Below are 27,820 nucleotides of genomic sequence, written 5' to 3' on the forward strand. Positions count from 1 at the left end.
TGTTGTATAGTCATGTTCCAAACAGCGCCATCATGTGGTCAAACACACACACAAAACACGGGTTGACAATAAATTATAACTCATTTATTATAATAATTTATTTATTTTAAATGATTTAAAGTTAAATGTAAAAATAATATTTGTTCATTCAAATTTATTTGTATTTATTTAAAATTAAGTCAAGTTATTTGTTTACTTCAAGTAGTAACATCTTGGATGACAATCTGTAAATTTTTCTCCTGAAAGTGAACTACTCTTTTAAGAATCAAGCATATGTAAACTTTTGAACGGGGTCCTTTTTATAAAGTCAACTATTATTTTATTTTTTTGACTATATGTAAACATCTTTTATGTGAAATATCTTACTCAGGTCAGTACTAACCAAAAAAATACCATGCATTTTGTATGATCCCTCTTATTTATAAAATAATTAACATTTTGCAGATTCTGCAAGGTGTATGTAAACTTTTGACTTCAACTGTATGGATAGACAGATAGCAAGTTTTCATAATGTTTGTAATGTTTGTTTAGTGTGAAGATCACGGAGCTGAACCTGACGTCTGACCTGCGTTTCCAGCCTGATGTGGGACTGATGTTCGAGGTGCAGAACTCCTCCATCACCCTCAACTTCCAGAGACGCATCCTTTACTGGCTCTTGTGAGTCTGAACACATCTGCAGAAATCAAATGAATAACTTTAATGATTTTGGTTTCAAATATGCTGTTCTTTTGAACTGCGTTCATCAAAAAAATCCTTTAAAACCACAAAAATATGAAGCAGCACAACTGTTTTCAGCATGTTTCTTCAGCAGCAAATCAGCATTTTAGAATGATTCCCAAAGGATCGTGTGACACTGAAGACTGGAGTAATGATGCTGAAAATTCAGCTTTGCATCATAGGAATAAATTACATTTTACAATATGTTTAAATATAAGCATTGTTGATCAAATAAATGCAGTCTTGATGACCGTCCCTCTTTCTCTCTATTAGCTATGATGAAGGAGCCATCAACGCCTCAGCTGAAGGTGTCAACATCTTCACAGTTCTCCATCTCAGAAAAGACGAGGAGGGACGTCTCAAGATATCCAATGTCACCTGTAATGCGTCCATCGCCAAAATGAGGGCCAGATTTAGTGGGACCCTTGGGTACTCGACTTTATATTGAATTCTGAGCATGTTTATTGCACTTGACACATGATTCGAATAACAGTGCAACTTCTTTATGAATGGAATGAAATGCATTGTTTGCTCAGTGTTTTTCATGTTAGTCTTTTATATGGCATATTCTTATGTGTCTCAAAATATTCTCACAGGAGGGTTTATGACTTTATCGGAACGTTCCTGACTACAGGAATGCGCTTCGTCCTAAATAGACAGGTTTGATTGCTTTTTTCCAATCAGGATTAACAGATGCTTACATTTCAGTCCTCAACATACATAAAGATATTTGCGACCCTAGACCACAAAACCAGCCTTGAGTAGCACAGGTATATTTATAGCAATAGCCAACAATACATTGTATGGGTCAAAATGATCAATTTTTCTTTTATGTCAAAAATCATTAGGATATTAAGTAAAGATCATGTTCCATGAAGATATTTTGTACATTTTCTACCATAAATATATCAAAACTTAATGTTCGATTAGTAATATGCATTGCTGGAATTTCATTTGGACAACTTTAAAGGCGATTTTCTCAATATATATCATATCTTGCCCAAATATTGTCCGTACATCTATGAAAAGCTTATTTATTTATGATCTCAATTTAAAAAAAATTGACACTTATGACTGGTTTTGTGGTCCAGGGTCACATTTTAACTTTAATGATATTTTAAATTCTGTATTATATATGTCTCTGTCAGATTTGTCCTGCCTTAAATCATGCTGCACTAGTTTTGGTTAACCAGCTACTGGAAACAATCCCAGGTTAGAGAACAATGTTGATCTCTGTAAAACTGTTGTGATGTATTGATCTGGCAGACTCGTGTGTTTACATAAACGTTTTGTTTGTTTTTTTCAGTGCGAGCGGAGGTGGACAGTTATGTGGGCATCGATTACTCACTGCTAAGTGACCCCGTGGTGACAGACACTAGCCTTGATATGGATTTTAGGGTGAGTGACGGATGACTAGTTACTGAACTTGATATGTAAGTTTTGGGGTCAAAATTTGGGGCCAGCAAAGACATAATTTATATGACATTTCCACAGAAATATGAAGCAGCACAACTGTTTTTAACATTGATAACTATCAGAAATGTTCAGCATATTAGAATGATTTCTGAAGGATCATGTGACACTGAAGACTGCAGTAATGATGCTGGAAATTCAAATTTGATCACAGGAATAAATTACATTTTACAACATATTCAAATAGATAGCAGTTATTTTAAATAGTAAAAAATATTTTACAGTATTTTTGTTTTTACTTTATTTAATATTTTAATTTATACTTAAATATTTATTTATAGTTTATATTTATATATATAAATGTATTTATTTATATACAGACTTGGTGAGAATAAGAGACTTTCAAAAACATTATAAAAAACGTTTGAATAGTGTATTATTTGCCATTTTAAAATAGGCTATATTATATATCAGCATCATATTGGTCATTGAAAAAAAACATGGTGTTACCATAGTATATTTGCAAAAAAAAAAAAAAAACATCATAGGATTACAACAAAAATGTTCAAAATACATTAAAACTTGTTTTTGTTAAAAACTAATTTAAAATGTTTTAAAATCTACAAAAAAGGCAAACTATATAACTAATATAGATGTTAAAATATCTTTATATAAATATTTTTAAACAGTTTTAAATGTATATTTTTTTAATAATTGTTTACATGTCCAAAACATATTTTAAAAAATGCACTACCAGTCAAAAGTTTGGACAGACTTTTTTTTTAGTCAAATATTAATTATTTTAAAATATTTTTTAATTTTATTAAAAAAATTGAATTGAATTTTTAAATACAAATTGTGCCAAATGTTGTATTGTTTTTTAAAATAATTAATATTTGACTAAACATTTAACAAATAATAATATAATAAAAAAAAAACATTAAGTCAAGTGTGTGGAAACTTTTGACTGGTAGTATGCATTTTGAGTTCACCCAAAAAGCATTTGTTGCCCCTTGAATACATTTCCTCATATATTTCAAACTTTTAAGGTGTAAAAAAATGTGAAAATTGATCTGAAAAATATGTGGCTGTTTATACTCTACAAATATGTTTTTAGAACAAGTAATTTTTTTGTATTTATTTATTTATTTTTCTCCCTCTCTCATCTACACAGGGCATGTTTTACGACCTTAAGAATGAGAACGAGACGCTTGTGAACTATGCTGTGAATCCTGTAGTGAGAGAGTATGATCGTATGATCTATCTGGCTCTCTCTGAGTTCTTCTTTGACAGCGGCCTCTTCTCTTACTTCAAAGGCGGACTGTTCCAAATGCAGATCGCCAACGAACGAGTAAGACACCATCTAATACATTTCAAGTGCGTGATACTCAAATAAGACAAAAATAATTATTGTTCAACTCATTTTTCAGATGCCGAAGGACTTGGAGATGCTCCTCAGGACCACCTACTTGGGGACAATCATGATGCTGGTGAGCAAAACTAGAATGTATATATACAACTAATGCATAGCACAGCAACCATTGATTCTGTGTTTATCTGTCCTATCAGAACCCAGCTCTCATAGAGCATCCTCTATCGCTGGAGTTAGAGGTCACGTCTCCTCCTCGCTCCACTGTCAAGACCTCTGGCGCCAGTGTGGCCGTCAACTGTAATGTCAAAGTGTTGGTCCTTCCTCCAGGAAAACCAGCAGTCCAGCTTAGCAGCATGACCATGGTAAGAACTATAATGTACACAATTAAATCATTTGTTTCAGAATGAAGGAATGCCATAAATGCACCAAATCTCACCTTGTTTTAGGAAGGCAAATTCAATGCAAAAGTGTCAATGAAGGGCAAGCGCTTGGCCATCCATTTAGATCTGAGAAGGTGAATATGGCACATAAACACTGAACTGTATTTGACATTTGACTCATTTTTAACACTGATTTTGATCTGAGAATCTGCTTTCAGGTTCAAAATCTTCTCCAATCAGTCTGCTCTGGAGTCTTTAGCTGTAAGTTCACTTTTCCACATACACGTGTAATGCAAAACTAATAAAAATGAATGATTTATTCATAGCAAAATTCATATTTTTCCTTTAGCTTATTCCACTTCAAGGTCCTTTGAAGACAATGTTGCAGATATCAGTGGTGCCTCTCATTAACAGTAAGTTAAAAGCCAAAAGTTTGGGGTCGGATTGATTTTTTAAATATACAGTTGAGGTCAAAAGTTTACGTCCCCTTGATTCTTAATACTGTGTTCTTACCTGAATGATCCAAAGCTGTGTTTTTTCCATCTTTTCACACTTAGGACAACTGAAGGGCTCATGTGCATCTTTACAGAAGGTTTAAACACTCACTAATGTTTCAGAAGGAAAGAGCCGGGGGTGAAAACTTTTAAATTCGAAGATGAGGGTACATTTAACTTACTTTGTCTTCTGGGAAACATTCATCTCCTGTAGCCTCTGAAGGGCAGTACTAAATAAGGAAAATAACTTATTTAGGCAAAATAAGATAAATGTAGGCTACACATCTCCATTCTGTTCAAAAGTTTTCACCCCCAGCTCCTAATGCATGTTTTTTTCCTTCTGGAGCATCAGTGAGTGTTTGAAACTTTGAACCTTCTGTAAGAGTTGCATATGAGTCCCTCAGTTGTCCTCAGTGTGAAAAGATGGATCTCAAAATCATACAGTCATTGTTGGAAAGGGTTCAAATACACAAAAATGCAAAAAAACAAAGAATTTGTGGGACCTGAAGGATTTTTCTGAAGAACAGTGGTCAGTTTAACGGTTTAACAAACAAAGTGAAACAATTGATTCAGGTCAGTACTAAATAAACAATAACATGCATTTTGTATGATCTCTCTTATTTTGGTAAAATAACATTTAGCAGATTCTGAAAGGAGGATGTAAACTTTTGACCTCAACTGTATTTTTAAAAGAAGACTCTTCTGCTCACCAAGGCTGCATTTATTTGATCAAAAATACCGTACAAATAGTAATATTGTGAAATATTTTTATTGTTCAATATAATGATTCTCTATGAGAACATTAAATTGTAATTTATTTCTGTAATGCATAGCTGAATTTTAAGCTTCATTATTACAGTTTTCAGCAAGACATGATCCTTTAGAAATCATTCTAAAATGCTGGTTTGCTGCTCAAGAAACTGTTTTTTTTTTAAATTAAATCAGTGTTGAAAACAGTGCTTAATTTAAAAAATATATATACACATAATATTTTAATGAGAAAACGTAGTGCATCTAAATGTTTGATCTTGTGTTTGATGTAAGATTACACTAAACGAGGTGTGCAGATCCCTCTGCCGGACGGGATAGACTTCATCGAAGAGGTGGTTGAGTATCACAATGTAAGTGAAGCTTTTAACATCGTAAGTTTAAGATAAAGACACTTTGATATGTTTAAATGTGGTCCTCCATCTTTGATTTCACAGGGCTACATCATCGTGGGTGCAAACCTACACTTCAGAACAGGTCTGAGAGAAATAATCGAGAGGAAGCTGGCGGGTGAAACAGACAACTCAATTTAAGAAAAGAAAAAACCTGCACTAACATAATAACATGTATAAGTCATGCACAGATACTAAAATATGGAGCAATAAATGCGGTTTTAAAAGAGTAAAAACTAACCTTCCAGAAGAAGCATGATGTTTGTTAACTGTACAGAGCATTTGATCCTCAAGACCTGCTATCGTTACAGTCAACATGAACTCCCATTCACCCCATTTACTCTCTGAATATGCATTCCCAGTGTGATTGTGAGCAATTCACACTTTACTCCAACACGCAGTGGCATTTCTTTTAAATATCCCTCAATAGTTAATTCAATACAATATGTGACCCTGGACCACAAAACCAGTCATAAGGTTAAATTTGACAAAACTGAGATTTATACATAAATAAGCTTTCTATTGGTGTATGGTTTGTTAGGATAGGACAATATTTGGCCGAGATACATCTATTTGAAATCAGAAATCTGAGGATGCAAAAAAAAAAAAATCAAAAAGACTGAGAAAATCACCTTTAAAGTTGTCCAAATTAGGTTCTTAACAATGCATATTACTAATCAAAAATTACATTTTGATATGTTTACAGAAGGAATTTTACAAAAAAACCTTCATGGAACATGAACTTTACTTAATTTCTTAATGATTTTTGGCATAAAAGAAAAATCAAAAATTGACCCATGCAATGTATTTTTGGCTATTGCTACAAATATACCCCAGCGACTTAAGACTGGTTTTGTGGTCCAGGGTCACATATAATACAGGCAGTGTCTATTTATATTGAGTGCAAATGATCAACCTCGTTGTCAAAGGCTGCTTAGGAATTTCACCTTTAGCACAAATAGCATGTTACTTCTATTTACACTTTGTGCAAACAATATGCATTACTATTTGCTCTCAGGGTAAATACAGTCGAACTTTTTACACCTTTTTGTAAATAGGCGTAGCATAGAGATTACACCAATATAAGCAAATAAGTAAATATTTACAAAAAGCAGCATTAACATTTGGATACGCAGAGATGCTCTTGAGGATGGGATTTCAGGAGGGGAGCAGATCCCCCACAATCCACTACTGATTTACATTCAGACCTGATTAATTAATCAGTGCATTAATATGAAGTAGCAAACTATACATTTTCCCTGCATTTCAGAGGTAAAATAGGTTGCAAATGCAGGTTCATGTTGACTTTAAGGTATTGTACAAGTGTCTGAACTCTGTAAACACATGTACAACTCTTATAATGTGTGCTTAGATGTATAAAACAAAATGTATTTGTACTTTAAGTTGAATTTTATGATTTTTTGTACAAGTTTTATCGTATATTGATTGTTTAATATGAGATTGGTCTGCCATCCTCATTTGTGAATGAAACCACTGTACTTCTTTATAAAAATTACATGTTAAAAATCAGGAAGTGTTACGGTTTTTGATTGTAAAACTTTAGATTAAAGGGTTTAAATGCACCATTTTCTAAAATAAAGATCAAAGAAATAAAATCATAGAAAATTTCTTTAATTAAAAACTGGGGGGGGGGGGGGAAAGATAAAGGCACAAAAATGATTCCCTTATGAGCACAAAAAGTACCAGAGAGCAAGTCAACACCTCAAAAAAAAGTCTACAATTGAGCAAAGCACAGTGAGGCATTATTACCTGGAGAGATAACAAATAATCTGTGCAATGATTAATAAAAGCTACAGTTTCATGTTTAATAAAGTAGACGATAAGCTAAAATTGTGCAATAAACAGTCAGCATCCACTCAGATTGAATTTCAATTCGTAAAACACTCAGCATCCCTCGCTATTCAAATCAACCATAATCAAAGATGGACAGAGGAATACAGACACGTGTAAATCTCTCAAACACATACAATGAAAGCTCATTATGTACAATCAGCATGACTTCATTTAGTTCACTGGCTGGCAGCTAAACTACATAAATGTGATCAGTTTTAAGTGGCAAAGTGACAAAACAGTCAGTGGTCCATAAATTGGAGGCATTTAACCAGTGTGACAGTGCAAATTCCGATAAAAAAAAAAAAAAAAAAAAAAAAAAAGTTAAAATCCCTGAGTGTGTTCTAGTAAGGTTGTTTGGTGAGGAAGCGGCTGAACATTGTGAAAGCCGCTATGGGTTTGTCTGTGGGAACCATGTGACCCGAACCCTGTGGAGGACATAGATAAATGCATTTTTAAAAATAACAACAAACCAAAAATAGAATACAAAGGTGGTTTGATCACTGCAAAAAAAAGCTTTTCTTACATAGATGTTTTGTCTTGTTTCCAGCTAAAATATCAAATAATAATTTTTTTTTAGAAGAGTAAAAATTCTTGTTTTCAGAAAAAACAAGTCAAAATTAAGTGTGTTTGTGCTTAGAACAAGCAAAATAATCTGCCAATGAGGTAAGCAAAAAAAAAATTCTTCAAACAGAAAACAAGATTATTTTTCTTACCCCCTGGGGAGATTTAGCTCGTTTCAAACGCACTTAATTTTTCTGAAAACAATTTTTACTTATCTAGAAAATCCTCCTTGATTTAAGAATTTGATATTTTGGCTGGAAACAAGACATAAAATCTAACAAAGAAAAGCATTTTTTTTGCAGTGATGGAGGTCACAGAACTAGTTTACCATATTTGTATGTAACAAAGTGTAGATGTGTATTCTATACCCTAGTCAGATGCCTAAAATGCTGTTTATGTAGGCAGCTCAGTAGTTGTTTAGAATACTTATGGCATCGTTTTCTAATTAATTTAACTTTGTCATAATCATAGAGAAAGTGTACCATTGGTTTTATTGCAGTTTTACCTTCACTGTGAGGAAAGCAATGCGGCTGAATTCCTTGACAAAGCCGCCGATCTGCTGAGTTTCACCATTAAAATAAATCCAAGGTCTGCGCTGCACCTGCACCTGTTGGAGAAGATGAAGAGAGGGTTTCTTCTGCTACAGCAATTAAAAAAAGAGGTAGTCTTAGACCACAGACAATACGGGATGTCTAATACTTAATTGTACAAAAATGGCAAAAGCTTCTCAAAACTTACATTTTTTTTAAATAAAATTAAAAATAAATAAAATTTAGTATTATAAAATAAATCCATTGACATATCTTGTAAATAAAAAAAAAAAAAAAAAGAGTAAAATACATCAAATAATAATAATAAAAAAATATACAATTTACGACAGCGCTTTGTACCATGTTTTAAAAAAAAAAAATCTTAAAATAAGATTAAAAGTTGAAATATTTCGAGAATTAAGTCAAAACTATGAGGAAAAAAAGTGTTTCGAAAAAAGTTGAATTTTTTTTAAAAAATAAAGTAAAAATACAAGAATTAATTTGTAGCAATTACAAGATTAAAATTATAATATTTGAAGATTATATTCAACCTTTTGCTCTTTAATGTGGCATGACACGTTGCTGTATTCGCCTCAGTTTAAGCAGCGTGTGAATCAGTCATCTTTCCGATTACAGTGAGACGTTAATTTAATTATATTAGGCTATACAGTTTATTTAATTTCTTCTGATGCTCCTTCACATTTATATCATGCTATAAACTTGAAATAAAAATAAATAAAATAGTATTTTCGTGATAAATCTGACAGAATTTGAAAGCTGAGCTGTGTTACTAAAAGCAACAAAGCACAAAATTATTGCGATAACTAGGTGGCTGGCATGCTACAATAATGATATGGAAGTCGTTATATATAAGTTCCAATCATTTACTGTATTTAAACATGTAATAAAACATGTAATATGAATAAAACAGCTTGTTAATAGTCAGTTATATACCTCAGAAAAGACGACAATATAACTTGTTAACGAGTTACAGTACACTTCAACTTTTAGAGCGTTTTGTCGTTTTAAATTAAATACATGTGAGAAATTAAATATTGGATGCCACAGACATTTTTGCAGAGTATGTGGTGGAGTTTTTATAGTTTAATGAAACTAATGCCTCCTTTTAATCCAAAAGACTATTTGACCATTAAAGAGCCTGAAAAACACATTATTGCAAGACACATTGTTTGCATTTTGCTATAAAACTGACACATTTTAAAAGCTGAGACTTTGTTTTATATAAAAGTACATTGTCATATTAGGGTGCACAGATTGTTTAATTTGAAAGAGAGAAAAACAAAAAAACACTAGAGTTCCCAGACCAAGACTAAAAGAAAGTAGGACACACAATATCATTGATCAACAACTCACCTCTTGCTGGAGTGACTCCACAAACCACTCATCTCCTAGGAAGTTGCAGGCCATGTCTACATCTCCATTATACACCAGCACACGGTATTTCTGGTAGAACAAATAAAAAGAAACATTGAAATCAACAAGAATTGATAAATATTTGATTTACAAATCTTTACATTCCCATCACTCACTAGTGCACCAAGAAGCTTCAGGTACTGTTTCGTCACATCCATGACCAAGCGTTTGTAGTTCAGATTGACTTCAGCACTGCAACAAACAACCAGTCAATCTCAAATGAAGCTCCAAAACTCATTTGCATTATTAAAGTCCACTCAGCGCACCTGCAGATGACCCAGTCCAAAGCATTTGGTGAGATGTGGAGAGCGGATTTCACCAGCGGGTTGTTGAGGTACAGGGTGGATGGAGTAGAGTTGGTACACGGAGGATCGAGCCTCGTAGATTTAAACAGGGAGACCACACCTCGCAGTTTCTGATTCAATGAGAAGATTTAAGTGAATTAACCCTCGAAGCACCACAAAGTTGGGGTCATCGGATGCCCATTTTCCACAAGTTCATATGATTCTTTAGGGTCTTAATGAAAATTCTCTAATATACTTTGGTTAAAAATTCTCAATAGTAGTGTAAACAAAAAAACACCCTTTTACCTTGTCAAAATCAGCTCTGCAAAATTTCAGCTCATTTTAAGACATGGCCCCTTTAAATGCCACCAAGCTATGCTTGCCCTGTCCCTCTCTGAGGTTTATGTTTCATTTAGCTGCATTTAGCCATGTTTATCGGCGAAACTTGCCAATAAGCACATTAAGAAAGGCCATTTGCAAAGATGCATAAAAACCTTTATAGTCACTTCTGCTGTGGGTGAAGCTGCATCTGGAATGATTTGCACGAACATAAAGGCATATGTAGATCGGGATTGGTGCTTTCCACTTAAAAACGAAAGTAACGTTAAACCTCTGCGTCTTCAGCGGCTCAGATGTCGGGAGTAAATGACTACTGCTATGTTCATTATTACATCTCAATCGCTCAATTAGAGTCTTCCTCTGCACCAGAGTCACACAATGGCGATCGTATTCGGACTGTTTCAGCTCGGTGAGGGCGGGTCTAAGGTAAGATGCTCATGTCAATCACAACGACAAGAAGCTGAGAATGAGCTGATTTTAAAAAGGAGATATTACTTTTAAAAATTAATAAAATCCCACTGGGTGGATTTTTATCATTGTAGGGTGGTTGTGTACACAAACTACTAACACACATTAATGTTCAAACAACATGTAAAAGTTAGTTTTGCACCCGATGACCCCTTTAAAAACCCATGAGCAGGCACAAAGCTTTGTTCTACATAGCACTTAAAAGGACTGTTCATGTTGTTCCAAAACTATAAATTCTTCTTAAATCCCATTCAAAATGAATACCGAATCCTCAAATTGAAGTTTTAAGTTTGGTTATGAGACATGCAAGAACCAATGTTGTGGGCTGAAACAAATTACAATTTGAATATGCAAATATAACAAAAGAGCAACTGTATATATCCAGTGTATTTCAATGAAAATCTTATGGAAATAAGCATCAAAATGCTACAAGATCAAAAACTCATGTGTATCTGAAAATGAGACGGTTGTCCCAAAAGCAACACGTAAATTGGTTTCTCTACCTCGTTCTGTGCTTTGGACATTGGATGGTTGAGGAAGTGGTGGCCCATGTCTCGGATCACAAACTGGCCGTTTTCAATGCTGGTTTCAGAACACAAATGCAAAATGACACCGGAACATCACCATATGAAACGACATTAAACAGTAACGCCACATAACTGACTCACGCTCACCTGACTCTCTGCTTAACACCTCCGGCACACGGTGCATACAGATTATAAATGTTGAGTCCGGACTGGTAGACTATAGTTTGAACTGTAGTGAGCTAAAGAGTGATTTAAAGATACGACAAGATAAGTAAATATATGACATGACATCTTAAGGCATCAGAAAGAGCGCAGTTTAACTTACAGAAGTTGAGCAGTTCTCATCATAGTTATCATAGAAGTTACACACTCCGTCTTTGCAGCAAAATTTCTGCAGGTCACTCCACAAGCTATATAAAACAATAAGTAAAAAAATAAATAAACATATTTACAATTTATACTGTTTGCCCTTACAGAACACACCATAATAACCCTAATAGAGACACTTGCCTTCACATGTATAAAAAGAATTGCATGTTAAATGGAGCAACATGAAGTGAACAAATACTATACCTGCTCCCAAGAAGTCCATGATAATACGCAAAATAGACAAGTGAATTATCATTTAGCTTGTAACTGGACATGCCATTTCCAACTGCAATACCCTACAAGACAAACACACACACATCATACAGAATCACATGGATCCAGACAGCAATGTCTGTGCTGTTTATAGGCAATACAGTCAACACAAAGTCTTTTCTACCTGTAAATTGATGCTGCTGTCCTCCATGACGATCTCAGCCAGTGTTGGAATGTAAATGCCTCCGTAACTCTCGCCAGTCAAGAAAAACTCATTCTTGCTGAACTCAGGAAACAACCTGAAAAATTCTTTCAAGGCCAAGTAGTTGTTTGTGGCCACCTGGAAAGTGATAATATGGTTAATATTTTGTGTTTTAATCATATACAGTATGATTAAATACTATTGGTGCTACGCAATGCATACCTTCTATCTGTGCAATAAATGCACTTGTGCATCTTTTAAGTACAATATTGTTATGGTATCATTATGTTACTTTATTATTAATAATTAAAAAAAAAGATAGATATATATATAGTTTATTTATATTTATTCATTTGTTTATTTTATATAAAAATATATAAATAAATATCAATATATTATAATAAAGTGACATCATGATATACACAAATACAAATTTTATAAAAATAAAAATTTAACAAATATACTTTTTTTACATTATAAAACAATAGAATGCATTCATTTATATACTAAAATATAATATATAATGATTTAAATCATACCTCTGTGTCATTGGTTGTGTACTTCTTATCATCAGAGTAAGAGAAGCCGACACCTGCTGGTGACTCCAGGTATAAGACATTTGCAATCTGAGAAAAACAGCTTATGTTTAGTACAATACAATTGCTATAGCCAAGAATTATAGTGCATAAGAGCATGTGACTGGCTGAAGGGAGTGTCATCCGGTCCAGTCACCGAAACTACTGTTTAAAATGAAAACTAGCCATATGACTTCCTCATTTCACACCACAGCAATAAGCAACTTGCTAATCCTGAAATAATATTTAACCAAAAAAAAACCAATAATAAAAAAAGACAGAATCCACACCTTGTTCCAAGAGTAAGGATTATACTCTAGAGTTGCCCCGTCATCTTGGATCTGTGAATAACCAGAGAGAAGTGATAATGTGCATTATTTGAAGCATTTCTGTCTTCAAATATTTCACTTAAGTTCATTGTGAATGGTTATATGAGGAAGTGTTCTGAATTCTCACCAGGAAAGGTCCATGTTCTGTAAGCAAACCGTCTAAGGAGCTGCATCCTGGTCCACCGTTAAGCCACAGAACAACCGGACTGTTGGCCGGATCTTTCTGAGACTGAACAAACCTGATCAAGAGGAACAGAACACAATAAATGTTGGATATTTAAATATGGACATTTTTAAACTATTTAAATAAAAGTGAAAGCCAGTCCAGCTCACCAGTAGTGAAGATGTTTGTTATCTGCAACATTGAAGTATCCAGAATAATGCTTGAAGCTGGGCTGTTTTGAAAGTCCAGGCAGATATTTGATTTCATCTGCATCAGGAGCTCCAGAAACCTCCAACAGCCCCAGCAACAAACACACCAGGACTAAATGCATCTGAAACACAGGAAAACGCTACAGTTACTTACTTAACCTTGTAAAAGAAAAGAAAACTCTTCAATTATAATGATCTAAAGTAAATAGGTCAGCCAAAACCAAAGGGAAGCTATATAACCCAGGGCTGCCAACTTTTGAGTTCAGCTTGGAGTGAGAATTCCCACAGCAGTGTCTTTAGGGGGGTCCGGGGGCATGCTCCCCCGTAAGAAAATTTTGTACATTTTACAGTTAAATTCATCTATCTGGTGTACTTTGAGAGTTCACAATTCAGAGCTCCAATACAGTTTCAGTGTGAAAACTAAACAAAGAAAAAAGCTGGTGAATTGACTTGATCTTGAGGTTTAAAGGGGACTTAATCCTCTTATTAGTTGTGATATAGTGTCTCAGTCTATATTAGAATAAAAAATAATTTGAAAAAAGAATAATGATAATAATAATAATAATTTTATATTATTATTCCAACGACAGTAATATTGGAAAACAATTCTGTAAAGTAAATAAAAATGAGTATTTCACCAGTATGTTATTTTCTCTTATTCTACAGTAGGGGAATTACAATACTTTAGTTGTAATTTCTACACTTACAAGCACGGCCTAAAACTTTTTGCCATATCTGCCATTTTATTCATGATACAAGTGACATTTTTTGGTGATTTGAGAGAATTTACCAGCCATAATTATTTTTTTTTTCTGGCAATGAAATGTTTTTGCAGTTAAAAAAATATTAATAAATTGAAAATTAGAACTAAACACTGCATTTTAAATCATGAAACAAAAAAGGTGCTACACACGTTCGCATGAGCAGTTTTTTTTATTAAAATTTGGTCTGACTTCAGCATTGTGAAATTATTTGTTATTTTTAAATATATTTATAAAAATGTCATACTGTGTTTTTATTATAAAATGATGTAAAATAACTGTTGCAGTGCTGCAAAACTATTTACTTTTCTTGTGGTGAAAAGTTATGTGCAGTAAAAGAATTCCTAGATTTAGTCATTATAAATAATTGCAACTGCATTTAAAAAATATATATATATTTTGACACGAAAATTCAAATATTTTTCTGTAGTCTGCTGTTCTGAGAAATTATATTTTTCTCATATTCGAAAATTAATCATTCATGAGGGATTTATCACTCCCGAAATTCTGCTTCTTGTACCGGGTATACAGCTGTTAGCAGGACGAAAAACAAAACTTTTATTCAAATTCTAAACGGATTATACGTAGCCTTGGAGTGCGCAATAGCCCTCCATTGATAATCACTAAAACGTGTCGCTTCAGTTAATCGCAAAAGTCCTTTTATTATCAATGAACCGCTTATTTACAGTGAGAGTCCACAAGTGCAATCTGGCGTTTAGAGGTGAGTGAATTCAGAACGCAATGGCCAATCACAGGCGTTCTAGATCAACATAAATGTCTGTGATTGGCTACATTGCTCAGCGCTACGAAAACACGTTGTCTTTTGGCGATTTCCAGAGCACAAACACAAATACGCACTGGAGCTTTTGCCAAATGTGTTTAGCCAATATCTTATTATTAGTTTTAACTGAGGGTGCTTTTGACTGCGTGAGAAAATGGATGTGTGGCGTGAGAGCGTGTGAAAAGTGTCAATTGCGTGAGTCTCACGCTGAATGCGTGAGAGTTGGCAGCCCTGTATAACCTTTTATCTAACTCAGAGCACTAACCAGGAAATAAAGGATTTGTACTACAATGACAGTGGAAATCTGAGACACGGATTGATATTACTCAGCAAAAGAAATATTAAAATTGTTTATAGTGTTATTTTGTTAGTCTTACCTTTACAGGTGTTGGAGCAAAAATGCTACCGGCTAGAAAACTGTTTAAGTAGACCCCAAAATTCATGTGACTTCAACTTTCCCGTGATGAAGTCACATGATGAGTTTCGTCCGCTGTGTCAAAATAAAAGTGCATGACATTTACACGCATTGAAGTTGTGGTGGAATACTCTAAAAACAAAAAAACAAACTATGAATATATATATTAATTCTATTTTCATATTAATATTAAGTTCAATAGTGGAAATGCTTTTTTGTGTTAATATTGTGATTTATGAATACATATTTACATTTTTAACATGTGGATATCAAGTACTTCTACACGTACTGTTTTTTATTTTTTATTTTCAAGTCTGTCTGAAGGCAAATTAAGGTTTTTAAAATGATACTTATTTGTACAGCAACTTTGATTTTACAAAGGAACTTTGGAACTGGCACTTTTATTTTGAAAACAGCGCCATCAACACCGTCTCTAAGCAACTCGCATTTCCGCACAGGATCACCGCTCGGACGGTTGCGGCAGTTTTGCAGCGGGATTTCATTGCAATTGTTCGCACAACCAGGACGCCGCGAGAAAATCGCAGGACAGTTTCCAGGTTCCCATGGTAACGGTAAGATCTTGCTTCCATGATCTTACAAAACTCTTCTAAGGGAATCGAAAATTTTTAACCTCGAACTGCATTCATTGTTATACATGTAAGCTAACGTTAGCTTGTTAGCTGCCCTGATAGTCGAAGCATCGATTGTTCTTTTCGATTGCTGAAAGCCGTAAGTGTTGTTTTGGTAGCAACAACACAATATTTGAATCGTCCAATTTAAACACGAACGCACTCGAGTAAACAAAGAAAATCTGCGAATGAATTCAAAGCAGCGGAGTATCTACTGTGCGGATTTCTGGAGCAACATGGCGTCTGATCGAATCCCACGCTTGGCGAAGTGTGCGCGGTTGTCTCTGCAGCTTTTAAACGGACAGAATATGCACGGTATGCCTCTTTTACACAGGAATACGCGGTATCTATTGTTTGCAGTAACATTTGCGCGTTTTTTTACACGACTTGATTTCGCGTGACGTCACGACACTGTCACAAAATGGCTGAAGGGTTGTTGTGGCGCTGGAGAGGATTCATGCTGTTTGCTTTCACCTGTTGACCGTTTTCATTGTCTCTACCTTTTGCATAATAAACTACTGGAAAATGACAATGGAGGCTCATAGACGGTGTAAAAGAGTATTATGTAGGATAGCAAGAACAGATTTATTTCAGTCTGTTTTTCTTGAATGTGTAACGTTAATACTAAATACTGTAATAGAGGGTCAAATACTGAATCATAAATGTTGTTTTATTTTATTTTTTATTTGTGCCTGACACCTGTTCTTCTGAATATATCATTCTAAAACTAAGATGCATTGAACATGAATAAAACTCTGATTTGATCATTTTATTTGAATTGACTTTAGTATTAAGTTTTAAAACACACCCTTTTGTTACACACTCTTACTGTCTCTAATTTTAGGAGTATAGTACATTTTCCCCCGGTTTCACAGACAAGGCTTAAGCCTAGTCCTAGACTAAAATGTAAGTCTGAGCGGTTTCACCTGAAATAAAATTGCATTGATTGATCTTAAAATATATCAGTGCCTTTGTTTTGTCTCAAGATGCACACCAGTAATTTTTTTTTCTAAGCATGTTTATAAAAATGACTTAAATGTCATAATTGAACTATGGCCTAATCCTGGTTTAGTCTAAGCCCTGTCTGTGAAACCTGGCCATTATATAATATCTTGTAATCTGATAATACAGCTAAAGTCAAAAGTTTACATACACCTTGGAGAATATGCAAAATGTTAATTATTTTGTTCAAATAAGAGGGATTATACAAAATGCATGTTTTTTTTTTAGTTGTCTGAAGAAGATATTTCACATAAAAGACATTTACATATAGTCCACAAGAGAAAATAATAGTTGATAATAGTCGTATGCAACTATTACAGAAGGTTTAAACGCTCACTGATGCTCCAGAAAGAAAAACGATGCATTAAGAGCCAGGGGTGTAAACTTTTGAACAGAATGAAGATGTGTACATTTTTCTTATTTTGCCTAAATAATATCGTTTTAGTACTGCCCTTCAGAAGCTACAGATGCTTGCATGTTTCCCAAAAGACAAAATAAGTGACATTTACCGTGACCTTCAAATTCAAAATAAGAAAAATGTTTTTGTTCAAAAGTTTTCCTTCTGGAGCATCAGTGAGTGTTTGAACCTTCTGTAAGAGTTGCATATGAGTCCCTCAGTTGTCCTCAGTGTGAAAAGATGGATCTCAAAATCATACAGTCATTGTTGGAAAGGGTTCGAATACACAAAAATGCTCAGAAACCAAAGAATTTGTGGGACCTTAAGGATTTTTCTGAAGAACAGCCGCAGTTTAACTGTTCAGGACAAACAAGGGTCTCATGAATAACAATCACTAAACAGCTACCTAAACACAGGTAACAACACAGTATTAATAATTAAGTGTAAACTTTTGAACGGGGTAATTTAATTTTTTTCTTGTGGACTATATGTAAACGTCTTTTAATGGGAAATATCTTATTCAAGTCAGTACTAAATAAAAAATAACATGCATTTTGTATGATCCCTGCAAGATGTATGTAAACTTTTGACTTAACTGTACATGTTTTTTCACTCTCCATTGTTGGCTTTTTCAGACAGTTTGATATTCTTGAGGTAGAGTCATCTGAAGAAAAACAAAAAAGTGCAAAATCTTTGAAGGTGGAACGACCAAAATTCGTCTGGTAAGGTGTTGAGCAGCTTTGGAAACTCAGGGTATGATATCATGTTTTGCAACTTGCCAAAATGTCACCCGAATGCCGAAGGACAACAAAGACTGCAACATCTGCGAGCTCTTACTGTCGAAAATGTGCACTATAGCCAAGAAACTGCGTGGCGATTCCTTTCGAATGTGCGAAATGTGCAGTGGAAAATAAGACGTGTTTAATTCAGTGCTTTATTCCCGAGCAAACCTTTGGTGATGCCCTGAGAGCCACGATGGCCAGTGTTTTTGATGACTGGCTATGCTTTATCATTTTCTTCAAGCGTCGCCTCTATGTTGTGGATAGCGACGTTACCGAATTTTTAACTTTGGACAACCTGCAAGAAATTTTCGGGGAGCATTTTATGTTTATCCCCAGGAACTTTAACCACTCTTTCATGCCTATTCAAGATTTGATGTTATCTTCAAACGGCAAGCTCTCGTATTTTCCGTCGCGTGGTCCGTGGAAACCCGTTTGTGGTCAGTTCTTCCAACAGGTTTTCTTTTCGTCGTCACCTACAGCCTTTCATAAAGTACTTGAGAAATGTGTTTTCATTTCAAATGCACAATCCGAGGAGCATTTTTTCCATGAGAATATTACAGACTTCAAGTGCAGCTGCAAAATCCAAGGACTCCTGCGATCAAGGCCAAACTTTTATTTTTAACATTTTATTTGGTATAAATGACCGTAAAGTGTTCATATCACTTGATCAGGCAGCAAAACACAGCATGTGAATTAACTATACTTAGGAAATTCTACTTGTTGTGAAGTTTCTCAAGTTTGTCTTTAAAGTCAACATGAAACAACATTGGCGCAGTATTTTAGAATTAGAAAAATTAATAATGATCAAATCAATCAATCTGTGTTCAGAGATAAAGATGTGTTTGAAAAAAGTAAGTTTGGACGGTTTTGATTTCATGTTGACTTTTAAAGACGTTTGCTGTGTTTTCTTTTATTGCCCAGTCATTTTACCTTTGGAATCTCTCTTTTCTTACATGTCGATGCATCGTCAATTTCAAGACCTTGGGGGAAATATAGCTAATCGAATAGTCTTGTAACTAAAATCAACTTCAAGCGTTCCTTCGTTGAACCAAAAGCTCTTAGAGGCATGTCGCACAGAAGAAGCCGGAGTAAATCGCCACCCTCGTACACCACCAACAGCAATGACCCTCGTGACCTGGAGCGACGGATTTTTGTTGGAAATTTGCCCACGGCACACATGGCGAAGAAGGACATGGAGGAACTTTTCAGGCCATATGGGAAAATACAGGGTTAGTAGCGTCAGACTTATTTAGATGTTTGGGAAAATCTTATTTTCTAGTGTTCGCTACAAGTTCTTTAGACTTTGGTTGCGATTTGCAGAAAGCAAGGGAAGCTTAGGCCAAAAAAATCCACAGATAAACGCCTTTTTGCGTAAAAACGAAAATGATTGTTCCCTTTTCCAGCTTTGTCCCTGTTTCGTGGGTACGGATTTGTGCAGTTTGAGCGAGTGGAGGACGCTGAGGCCGCTAAAGCCGGACATAACGGTCGAGTTTATAGAGGTTATAAACTAGGTAAGGTCTGATTTGGTTATTACATTAAGGAGTTATTACATCAAGTTTAAAATTTTAGCTTAAGGGAAGTAAAAGGGTTAATTGTATGCCTGTAATTTTACTGTAATAACCACAATGTGGTGAATCTAATAAAACCAAACTTTAACTAAAAGATGCAAATTGCACATTAGTTTTTTTTTCTCTCAGCTTCAAGTTATAATCCTAAAGTTGGTTACATATTGGTGTCCTTTGACTTTAAAAAATAATAATAATCAAGTCCCATGTTTTCCCATTTTACTAGTCTTGCTCTTCCACTGAAATTATTATCTTACTGTAATTAAAATCACACAATGTCATCATTTTTATGTAATTTCTTGAATGGATAATGTTTGAATTTAATTTGTACTTTTTTTTTTTTCTCTAAGAGACCCATGGCCTATTATTATTTGTGCAAAGTCAAAGTTAGTAGGTGTGTTCGAGCTCATGCTGCGCTGCGCAGACCAATCGGCGAGATTAGCCGAAAGCAGTCGGGGAGGAGCTGAAAACGGAGCCGTCAAGTCGGACAAGTTGGAGATCTCGTTGCTCCCTCAAACATGGCAGATCACGTGGCGTTTGCCTACTTTATTGCAGATGAATTGGAAGCTATAGAAATACCTTTTTTGTTGGAAGAAATGCAGCACATGCAAGTGAAGCAGCAACTGCAGATTTCAGCATCAATCAGTGTTGACCACATTACATTAAATGTCTGTGACATTTTAGTTATTCTATAAAAAATATTACTTAAATATGCAGCTGAATACTATAAGTGGTCTGTATGAAAAAAGTAGCATAATAAATTTATGCACAAATCCAATATAAAGAATTTAAGGGAATAAAATGTACTGCAGTCAAAAGATCGTAAACTATTTACGAAATGGCATGCAAATTGATTTGTTATGCACGAAACACGCGTGATCATCGTCATGTGGTGAATGTGGCCAATCAGGAGAAGCTGTGACGTCATCACAGCCTGGCGCAGTCCCTTCTGAAATGCTGCGCTGGCTGAGCAAGCCGGCTGTTCTCGAAAACGCTCTCGCGTTACTTTGATGCCACACGTGAACGTCACGTGGCGTCGGTGCCGGTTCAAGTCGGACAAAATTTCTAACCGGCATGCACTACTTCAAGTCAGCCGCCGATCGGTCTGCGCAGCGCTGCATGAAGTTGAACGCACCTATTGTTAGTAGTCTAGAAAGCCTAATTTGAGAGGTGTTTCAATAGTTTACAGCTGGGAAATAACAAATGCTGACGTAGACATGATCCTTTGCTGCTTTTTCCCCAACATTGTAGTACTTAATTTTCAACTGCTATTGAAATTTTGCAAATGCTTACAATTTAGACGAAACTAACAGAATGTTAAATGTTTGTCCTCTCAGTGAAAGAGAAAAAAATCAACTCGTTTGGCTCTGAAATATTTCCGTCTTTTGTCATATTGAACGTTTGGATTGGTTTATTTGCAGATGTAAATATGGCAGCGGAGAGACGACAGAATAAATCCAGGTCAAGCCCTCCACGCAGGTAAAGTATCGCTGGGATTTTTGCTAATGAAGACGACCTCTGTCGAGAATTTTGGTAAACGTTTTTCCCTTCCACAATGGAATTCATCGAAAGTGCTTAAACGCATCAATATCGTTGTCGAGCGTGCGAAAACGGATATTTCTCGTGGCTCTTCGTTTTTTTTTTTTCTTCCTCACTTTTAGTTGTGTCAGAATTAACTGAAATAAAGTTGAAAGGGTAATTTGAGTACGTTTCCCTTGGTGTGTCTTTGTCTAAACTGTCTGTTCACTGACTATGCACGGTTTTCGACATCGTCCACTGACAATCACTGCTGGAGTATTCTTCAACGCTCCAATTAACACTCACTTAGCATTAAAACATTCCCAACAACCTAATTATTTCATGTACTCAACTCAAGTAGGATGGAAACAATTAAAACTAATTTATGCAGTTCGTTCAATTGTTGGATGTTTTATTTTTTTTTGAAGGTTGGTGTTTTTCTTTCCAGTCCATTCATCATCACCACCTCAGTTTAAAAAGAAAACTTGAGAATAATGGTTTCGCGATCGTGGAACAGTGCGGTTTCGTTGGTTTAATTTGAAGCAGCTTTAAAATTAAAAACTTACGTTGCTTAAAAAAAAACTAACAACAAAAAAAGTATGAAATTTAATAAAAGTGCATTTTTTATTTATTTATTTTTTTTAAATCCTGAAACCTGCTGTTAATTTTTCTTAAATTTGACTTTTGGAAAATAAAGAATGGACTTTGGTTTTCATGGTTACTTCAAAAAACAATGTTTGACATCTTTCTCAAGCTATTCATTTTTGGAGAGCTATATTCAGAAAGGTATGTTTTACAAGAGAAATGACGTGAATTTTGCGACCAGTAGGATTAATTTTCGGCACCAATTTCATGTCTTGTTTTCAGCAACGTGATTCTGAATGTGCTTAATTAAATGAGATTTTCTGGAAAAAAATTATAATTTGTTTTACATTGTTACAGTGTTCTTTGTTTTTGCCATTTCATTAACATAATGTATTTTAAGTACTGTCTTAGTTGGTGTTTAATAGAGTTAGTTTTGGGAGTACAGTGTTTAATTGGCACATGCTGACTGAGTGTATTTTATCTGTTCAGGCCAACCAGCTCTTACGGGGACAGTCGAGAGCCCCGTCCCCGTTCCCGGTCTCCGGTGCATGGGCGAGATTCTCGAGACCACCGTGAAAGTCGAGAGATGAGGAGCGATAGCCGTGAGCCACGGCCCGGTCCACCTCGAGAGCATGACGCTAGAGCCGCACCTGAAGAGCGATACAGGGGGTCGGAGAGCAGGGAGAAAGATCCTTCCTACAGGTGCACTCACAATGCATTTAGTTTTTTATTTAAGTTACTTGTTTTCCTGTGATATAACATAATCTAAACAACATTACTATGCTTCCACAGAGATGAAGGCTATGATCGTTACTACCGTGGAGAGTATGACTATTATCGGAAGAAAGAGGAGCCGTACCCAGAGCGCTACAGAGAACCCTGGAATGGCAGGAGAGACTCTGAGGGTTGGTTTGATTGTTTACAAGAAAAAAAATGACACAAACAGTTACTAAAACTAAATGAAAGTGAAAACACAAAATGTAAAAATATTAATAGAAACTAATCAGGGTTTCCGTGGGTCCTTAAAAAGTCTTTTAAGCCAGGATTATGGCCATAGTTCAATTAGGACATTTAAGTAATTTTTATAAACGTGCCTTAGAATAAACATAGCTGGTGTGCATCTGGAGACAAAACAAAGGCACTGATATATTTAAAGATCAGTCAGTGCAAGTTTCTTTCAGTTAAAAAACAGCTCAGACTTACATTTTAGTCTAGAGCTAGGCTTAAGCCTTGTCTGTGAAACCGGGAGAAAAGTTTTTTGTATATAATACAAAAAAAGTCTATGATTTCAAGAAGTTTTAAATTTGGGGACAGAAAGTCTAGAATTGCGATATAGCTTAATGTGGTGATTAAACTTTAAAAGGCTATGATTTTTAATGGAAAAATATGCTGCATGTTCCAAAGTCGAACTTCCAAAGTGTACTGCCGTTACTGAGAAAAATGCTGTATTTCTGCTGTTCTGAAAGCGCCACCTGCTGGTAGAGAATGAGTTTGCATCTGCTAGACCAATGTGAAAATCAACCCATATTTTTACGCAGCAAAACGCATTTTATGTGTCTTAAATTAAAGTCTTAAATTTGAGCTTAAAAATCATGCAGATACCCTGAAAGTATTATCAAAGAGACTTAAAAAAAACATTGATTTTGACAATTTTTAGAAAATTAAAAGAAGAAAAAAAAAAACAATTCTATTGAAATAAGCAATAATGAAAAGCAGTAGAACAAATAAGTTTTTGTGAGTATGCACAGTTTTGATCACAGAGGGAGCAGAGGAGTTTACGTGAAAACCTTTCCAATGAATGCAACTTGCTAAGTTTTTTATATTCTTAATTTACAGAAGAGCGGTTGCGTCCTGAAGAGCGCCGGAGGAACGAACTTTACCGCCAATATTATGAAGAGCTGCAGAGGCGCTATGATGCTGAGAGACCTGTGGACTGTTCCGTCATAGTCGTCAACAAGCTGCAAAAGTGAGTCCAATTACTATGCTCTTGGAAGACTAATTAAAACCAATCTTTCTTGGAAAACCAAATACATTTTCTCCTCCGTGTTTGCGTGCAGGGAATATGCCGAGACAGTGGGCCGGAAAGTTCGGGATCTGGGTATGGTGGTGGATCTCATCTTCCTCAATACAGAAGTGTCACTGACTCAAGCTCTGGAGGATGTGAGTCGGGCTCGTACGCCCTTTGCCATCATCATCACCCAGCAGCACCAAGTACACCGTTCATGTACGGTCAACATACTCTTTGGGACCCCGCAAGGTGCGTGTCTTGATTATATGAAGCCAATACAAATCCAATGCAATCAAAACCACAAATACTCAAAAACTAGCCCAGTGTTAATATAAGATTGCTATACAACATTGCACAGCACAAATCAACATTTTAAATGATCACAATATACTGTTGTTGCAGAGCACAGGAACATGCCCATGCAGGATGCCATGGTGCTGGTGGCCCACAACTTTGACTCCTTTAAAGTTGAACACCGTACTAAAGAACGTGACGAGATCGCAAGGAAGGCAGCCAAGATGGCAGATGATGTATTGATGAGGGAACCAGACAGAGAGGGTCATCCCGTCTCCGTACTGACCCACGTCACACTGCTGTCTGAGGGCAGGTAGGTCAACAAATACTAGCATTCAGAAGTTTGGGGTTGGAAAGATCTGCATTTATTTGATCAAAAATATTTAAAATGGTTAAATATTTTTACACTTTAAAAAAATTGTCTTTTATTTAAATTAACATTGAAATGCAATTTATTTCTGTGATCAAAGCTGAATTTTCAGCATCATTACTCCAGGTTTCAGAATCACGATCCTTCAGAAATCATTCTAATATGCTGAGAAAGAAACGTTTCTGATTATTATCAAGGTTAAAAATAGTTTTTTCTTTTGGTGTGTGGAAATCATGAAAATTATCAACAGTTTTTGGCGAATAGAAAGTTCAATATCATTTATATGAAATGCACATTTTTTTTGCCATTTTAAAATCAGGACTTTTTACTGGTGTTATAGAAGAAGTTCACTTCCAGAACCGAAAATTTACAGATAATGTACTCACCCCGTTGTCGTCCAAGATGTTCATGCCTTTCTTTCTTCAGTCGTAAAGAAACCGTTTTTTTGAGGAAAACATTTCAGGAATTATCTCCATATAATGGAATTCAATGGTGCCTGTGAGTTTGAACGGCCAAAATGCAGTTTAAATGCAGCTTCAAAGGGCTCTAAACGATCCCAGCCGAGGAATAATGGGCTTATCTAGGGAAACGATCTGTCATTTTCTTAAAGTATATACTTTTTAACCTCAAATGCTCGTCTTGTCTAGCTCTCCTAAAAACTCTCCCAAAACTCCGATCTCATTCAACTTCAAAATCTTTTTTTTTTTTTTTTTTGTAAAGGGTTTGACCATCTTTGCGTGTTCACTTTGTAAACACTGGGTCGGTATTGGGTACGGACGTTTTTAAAGTTGGAGGACAAAATTAGATATATGTATGTTTTTTGACATACCCTGACTGTATTGACCCGGTTTACACAGAGTACGCACACGCATGGCAGAGCTAGACAAGATGAGCATTTGAGGTTAAAAAGTATATAAATGTTTATTTAAATTTTTAAATTTATTTTTTTTATAGAAAATGACAGATCGTTTTGCTAGATAAGATCCTTATTCTACAGCTGGGATCGTTTAGAGCCCTTTGATGCTGAGTTTTGGACATTCAAACTCGCGGGCATCATTGAAGTCCACTATATGGAGATAATTCCTGAAATGTTTTCCTCAAAAAACATAATTTCTTCACGACTGAAGAAAGAAAGGCATAAACTATGGAGCTCATATTATGACAATACTTTTTGAATTTGATTTGTACAAATTTGAATTATTGACAAGTGTCATTTAACAAAACTGAATATTATATGGTGTTTAACATTAGTTCCATATAAACATCTTGGATGACAATGGGATGAGTACATCATCTGTAAATGTTTGTTCTGGAAGTGAACTTCTCCTTTAAGTGTCAAATAATAATGGATTGTCTTTGCATCTCTCAGGTTTATGACTCCAGATGAGTTGGCCAGGCTCATTGACTATCTGAGAGACAAACGTGATCGTCTTGTCAGAGGCACTACTGATGCAGGTAAGTCCATTAGGAGTTTTAAACTCAGTGTTGTATTACGCTTTACCCATCAAGCCTAACCTTTCACTGTTCCTTGTTCTTTAGTCGCACACCCTCCAGCAGCGACCCACGAGCCCTCTCAGCCGACCCAGGCTATAGCCACTCCAGCTCAGCCCACGTACTCCAGCCTGTCCCTTCATGCCACCCACCTGACCCCTGCGTCCACCCCTGCCACCTCTAACCAACAGCAGGAACTCCAGGCTAAGATCCTCAGCATCTTCAACAGCGGCAGCGGTGCGTCTTCAGTGTCCAGCCCCGCTCCGGCAGCACAAGTGCAGGGTTACAGCTCCAGCCTCGTCCCTCAGACCGCCAGCCACCAGTCTTCTCACGCAGCTCCTGCTTCTATCGCCGGAGGCATGCCTAAAATCGCCACCGTCCAGCCGCAGAGCAGCATGATGAGCGCTCGGGCTGCCCTGAGGCCTCCTGGCGCTCGTATGCCTGGGCCGACAGGCGCCCCGAGACCGGGGGTCAACACAGGCACCGGCATCAACTTTGACAACCCCAGCGTGCAGAAAGCCTTGGATACGCTCATCCAGAGCGGACCCATTAACCACTTGGTAAACATGGGATCTGTGGGTCAAGGGACCCGGTCAACACAGGGAATGGGCCAAAGCATGGATCCGTCGCCCATGTCCCATTATTCCCGTCATTACTGAAATGAATAAATCTGATACGAATCGAGAAGTCGGCATTGCTCTGAATGATCATAAATTATTATTTTTTGCTCCCGTGTCATTTGTGATTAAAAAAAAAAGTTTTTGTGAAGTCATAGTTTTCTGGTTTTACGGTTTATTTTATTTTTTACTCTAACGTGTTAGACAAAATCTTTACAGAGCATGATTGATTGTGTAATGCTGCATCAATAGATGAGAGAATTTCTGTTGTTTTATATGGAATTGGTGCATTGTATATACCAGCCAACTTCTGACTTAATAAATTCATTTTTAGATAAAGAATGTTTTGTCTCTCTTGAATTAGTTTCTCCAGAATAGTTGTGTCCTCCATATAAAGGCTGAAATACTATACACAGATTTGGATGCAAAGTTGTAAAAAATCTAAATCAGTTCAGAGTCCAATATTTCACAGGGTCAAGTAGTGTATGATGGGCACAAACTGTTTTATTTTCAAACTGAATATTTTGGGCAGATTTTAAAACATTTAATTTGGCACACATATACTGTATTCTTGAAATAAAGGTGCTTCACTGGTATTGATGGTTCCATTATTGTGGCTGTAAAAACGGTTTTTATTTCTAAAGCTCTAAAAACCTTACTGATGTTTTAGTAATAAAATAAAGGGTCTCAATTAAATATGTGCAGTTTCACATGATGTGCACATTGTCACATGACCAAAGGAGTTTAATTCCTATTGGCACCTTGAGAAGATAATGACTGCATCAAAGATCCAAAACGAAAGGCTAGTAAATTATGTTATGTTAATAATTAATGGTAATTATGCTAAGATATGGCAAAGATTTTTGGTCCACATTATTTTTAAGGTGGCTTGTATTAATACATGAACAGTTAATTTAGATAGACACATACATCCAATTGCAGTTGTTAGTGAAGATTATTGCACTAAATTAATTAAGTTTAAATGTTACAAATAAGTTAGAATATTGATGTT

The 27,820-nt window shown here is 35.6% G+C and overlaps 3 protein-coding genes across 5 annotated transcripts; 2 read left to right on the forward strand and 1 right to left on the reverse strand.

The window, feature by feature from the left end:
- The first annotated feature begins 537 nt into the window (after positions 1–537).
- pltp (phospholipid transfer protein) lies at positions 538–7,066 on the forward strand. The gene is made up of 13 exons (XM_073851137.1): positions 538–657; positions 991–1,146; positions 1,314–1,377; positions 1,866–1,929; positions 2,024–2,115; positions 3,305–3,481; positions 3,561–3,620; positions 3,700–3,864; positions 3,949–4,016; positions 4,101–4,143; positions 4,232–4,295; positions 5,421–5,497; positions 5,582–7,066. Exons 1-13 carry the CDS (start codon positions 593–595, stop codon positions 5,675–5,677), a joined length of 1,191 nt encoding a protein of 396 aa, XP_073707238.1. The 5' UTR covers positions 538–592; the 3' UTR covers positions 5,678–7,066.
- An 81-nt stretch (positions 7,067–7,147) lies between these two features.
- ctsa (cathepsin A) lies at positions 7,148–15,614 on the reverse strand. Its single transcript, XM_073851136.1, has 15 exons — positions 15,513–15,614; positions 13,555–13,715; positions 13,349–13,460; positions 13,183–13,233; positions 12,857–12,943; positions 12,300–12,455; positions 12,107–12,198; positions 11,859–11,943; positions 11,681–11,772; positions 11,510–11,588; positions 10,182–10,330; positions 10,032–10,107; positions 9,856–9,945; positions 8,457–8,558; positions 7,148–7,815 (listed from the first exon to the last, which is right to left on the reverse strand). The coding sequence occupies exons 1-15, from the start codon at positions 15,576–15,578 to the stop codon at positions 7,732–7,734; spliced, it is 1,482 nt and encodes a 493-aa protein (XP_073707237.1). The 5' UTR covers positions 15,579–15,614; the 3' UTR covers positions 7,148–7,731.
- A 395-nt stretch (positions 15,615–16,009) lies between these two features.
- On the forward strand, positions 16,010–27,150 carry ncoa5 (nuclear receptor coactivator 5). 3 transcript variants are annotated; one of them, XM_073851526.1, is made up of 11 exons: positions 16,010–16,122; positions 19,339–19,589; positions 19,764–19,871; positions 21,347–21,404; positions 22,518–22,730; positions 22,821–22,933; positions 23,865–23,994; positions 24,086–24,285; positions 24,439–24,643; positions 26,070–26,155; positions 26,240–27,150. In XM_073851526.1, the coding sequence occupies exons 2-11, from the start codon at positions 19,427–19,429 to the stop codon at positions 26,848–26,850; spliced, it is 1,887 nt and encodes a 628-aa protein (XP_073707627.1). In that variant the 5' UTR covers positions 16,010–16,122; positions 19,339–19,426; the 3' UTR covers positions 26,851–27,150. The 3 variants fall into 3 exon arrangements, with proteins under 3 accessions (XP_073707627.1, XP_073707628.1, XP_073707629.1); XM_073851527.1 differs by lacking the exon at positions 19,339–19,589; XM_073851528.1 differs by lacking the exons at positions 19,339–19,589; positions 19,764–19,871 and having other exon boundaries at positions 16,011–16,122.
- Positions 27,151–27,820: the final 670 nt, after the last annotated feature.

Source organism: Garra rufa, chromosome 12, assembly GCF_049309525.1.
Source record: "Garra rufa chromosome 12, GarRuf1.0, whole genome shotgun sequence".
Classification (NCBI taxonomy): Eukaryota; Metazoa; Chordata; class Actinopteri; order Cypriniformes; family Cyprinidae; genus Garra; species Garra rufa.

Excerpts from the sequence above, each read along its gene's own strand:
- pltp (XM_073851137.1), top strand. The coding sequence starts at position 593 with ATGTTCGAGGTGCAGAACTCCTCCATCACCCTCAACTTCCAGAGACGC. Across the intron at positions 1,147-1,313 it reads AGATTTAGTGGGACCCTTGG|GAGGGTTTATGACTTTATCG; the intron begins GTACTCGACTTT and ends ATATTCTCACAG. Across the intron at positions 3,621-3,699 it reads TGGGGACAATCATGATGCTG|AACCCAGCTCTCATAGAGCA; the intron begins GTGAGCAAAACT and ends CTGTCCTATCAG.
- ncoa5 (XM_073851526.1), top strand. The coding sequence starts at position 19,427 with ATGTCGCACAGAAGAAGCCGGAGTAAATCGCCACCCTCGTACACCACC. Across the intron at positions 21,405-22,517 it reads AGGTCAAGCCCTCCACGCAG|GCCAACCAGCTCTTACGGGG; the intron begins GTAAAGTATCGC and ends TTATCTGTTCAG. Across the intron at positions 22,731-22,820 it reads GAGAAAGATCCTTCCTACAG|AGATGAAGGCTATGATCGTT; the intron begins GTGCACTCACAA and ends ATGCTTCCACAG.
- ctsa (XM_073851136.1), bottom strand. The coding sequence starts at position 15,578 with ATGAATTTTGGGGTCTACTTAAACAGTTTTCTAGCCGGTAGCATTTTT. Across the intron at positions 13,461-13,554 it reads AACAAACATCTTCACTACTG|GTTTGTTCAGTCTCAGAAAG; the intron begins GTGAGCTGGACT and ends CCTCTTGATCAG. Across the intron at positions 12,456-12,856 it reads ACACAACCAATGACACAGAG|GTGGCCACAAACAACTACTT; the intron begins GTATGATTTAAA and ends ATCACTTTCCAG.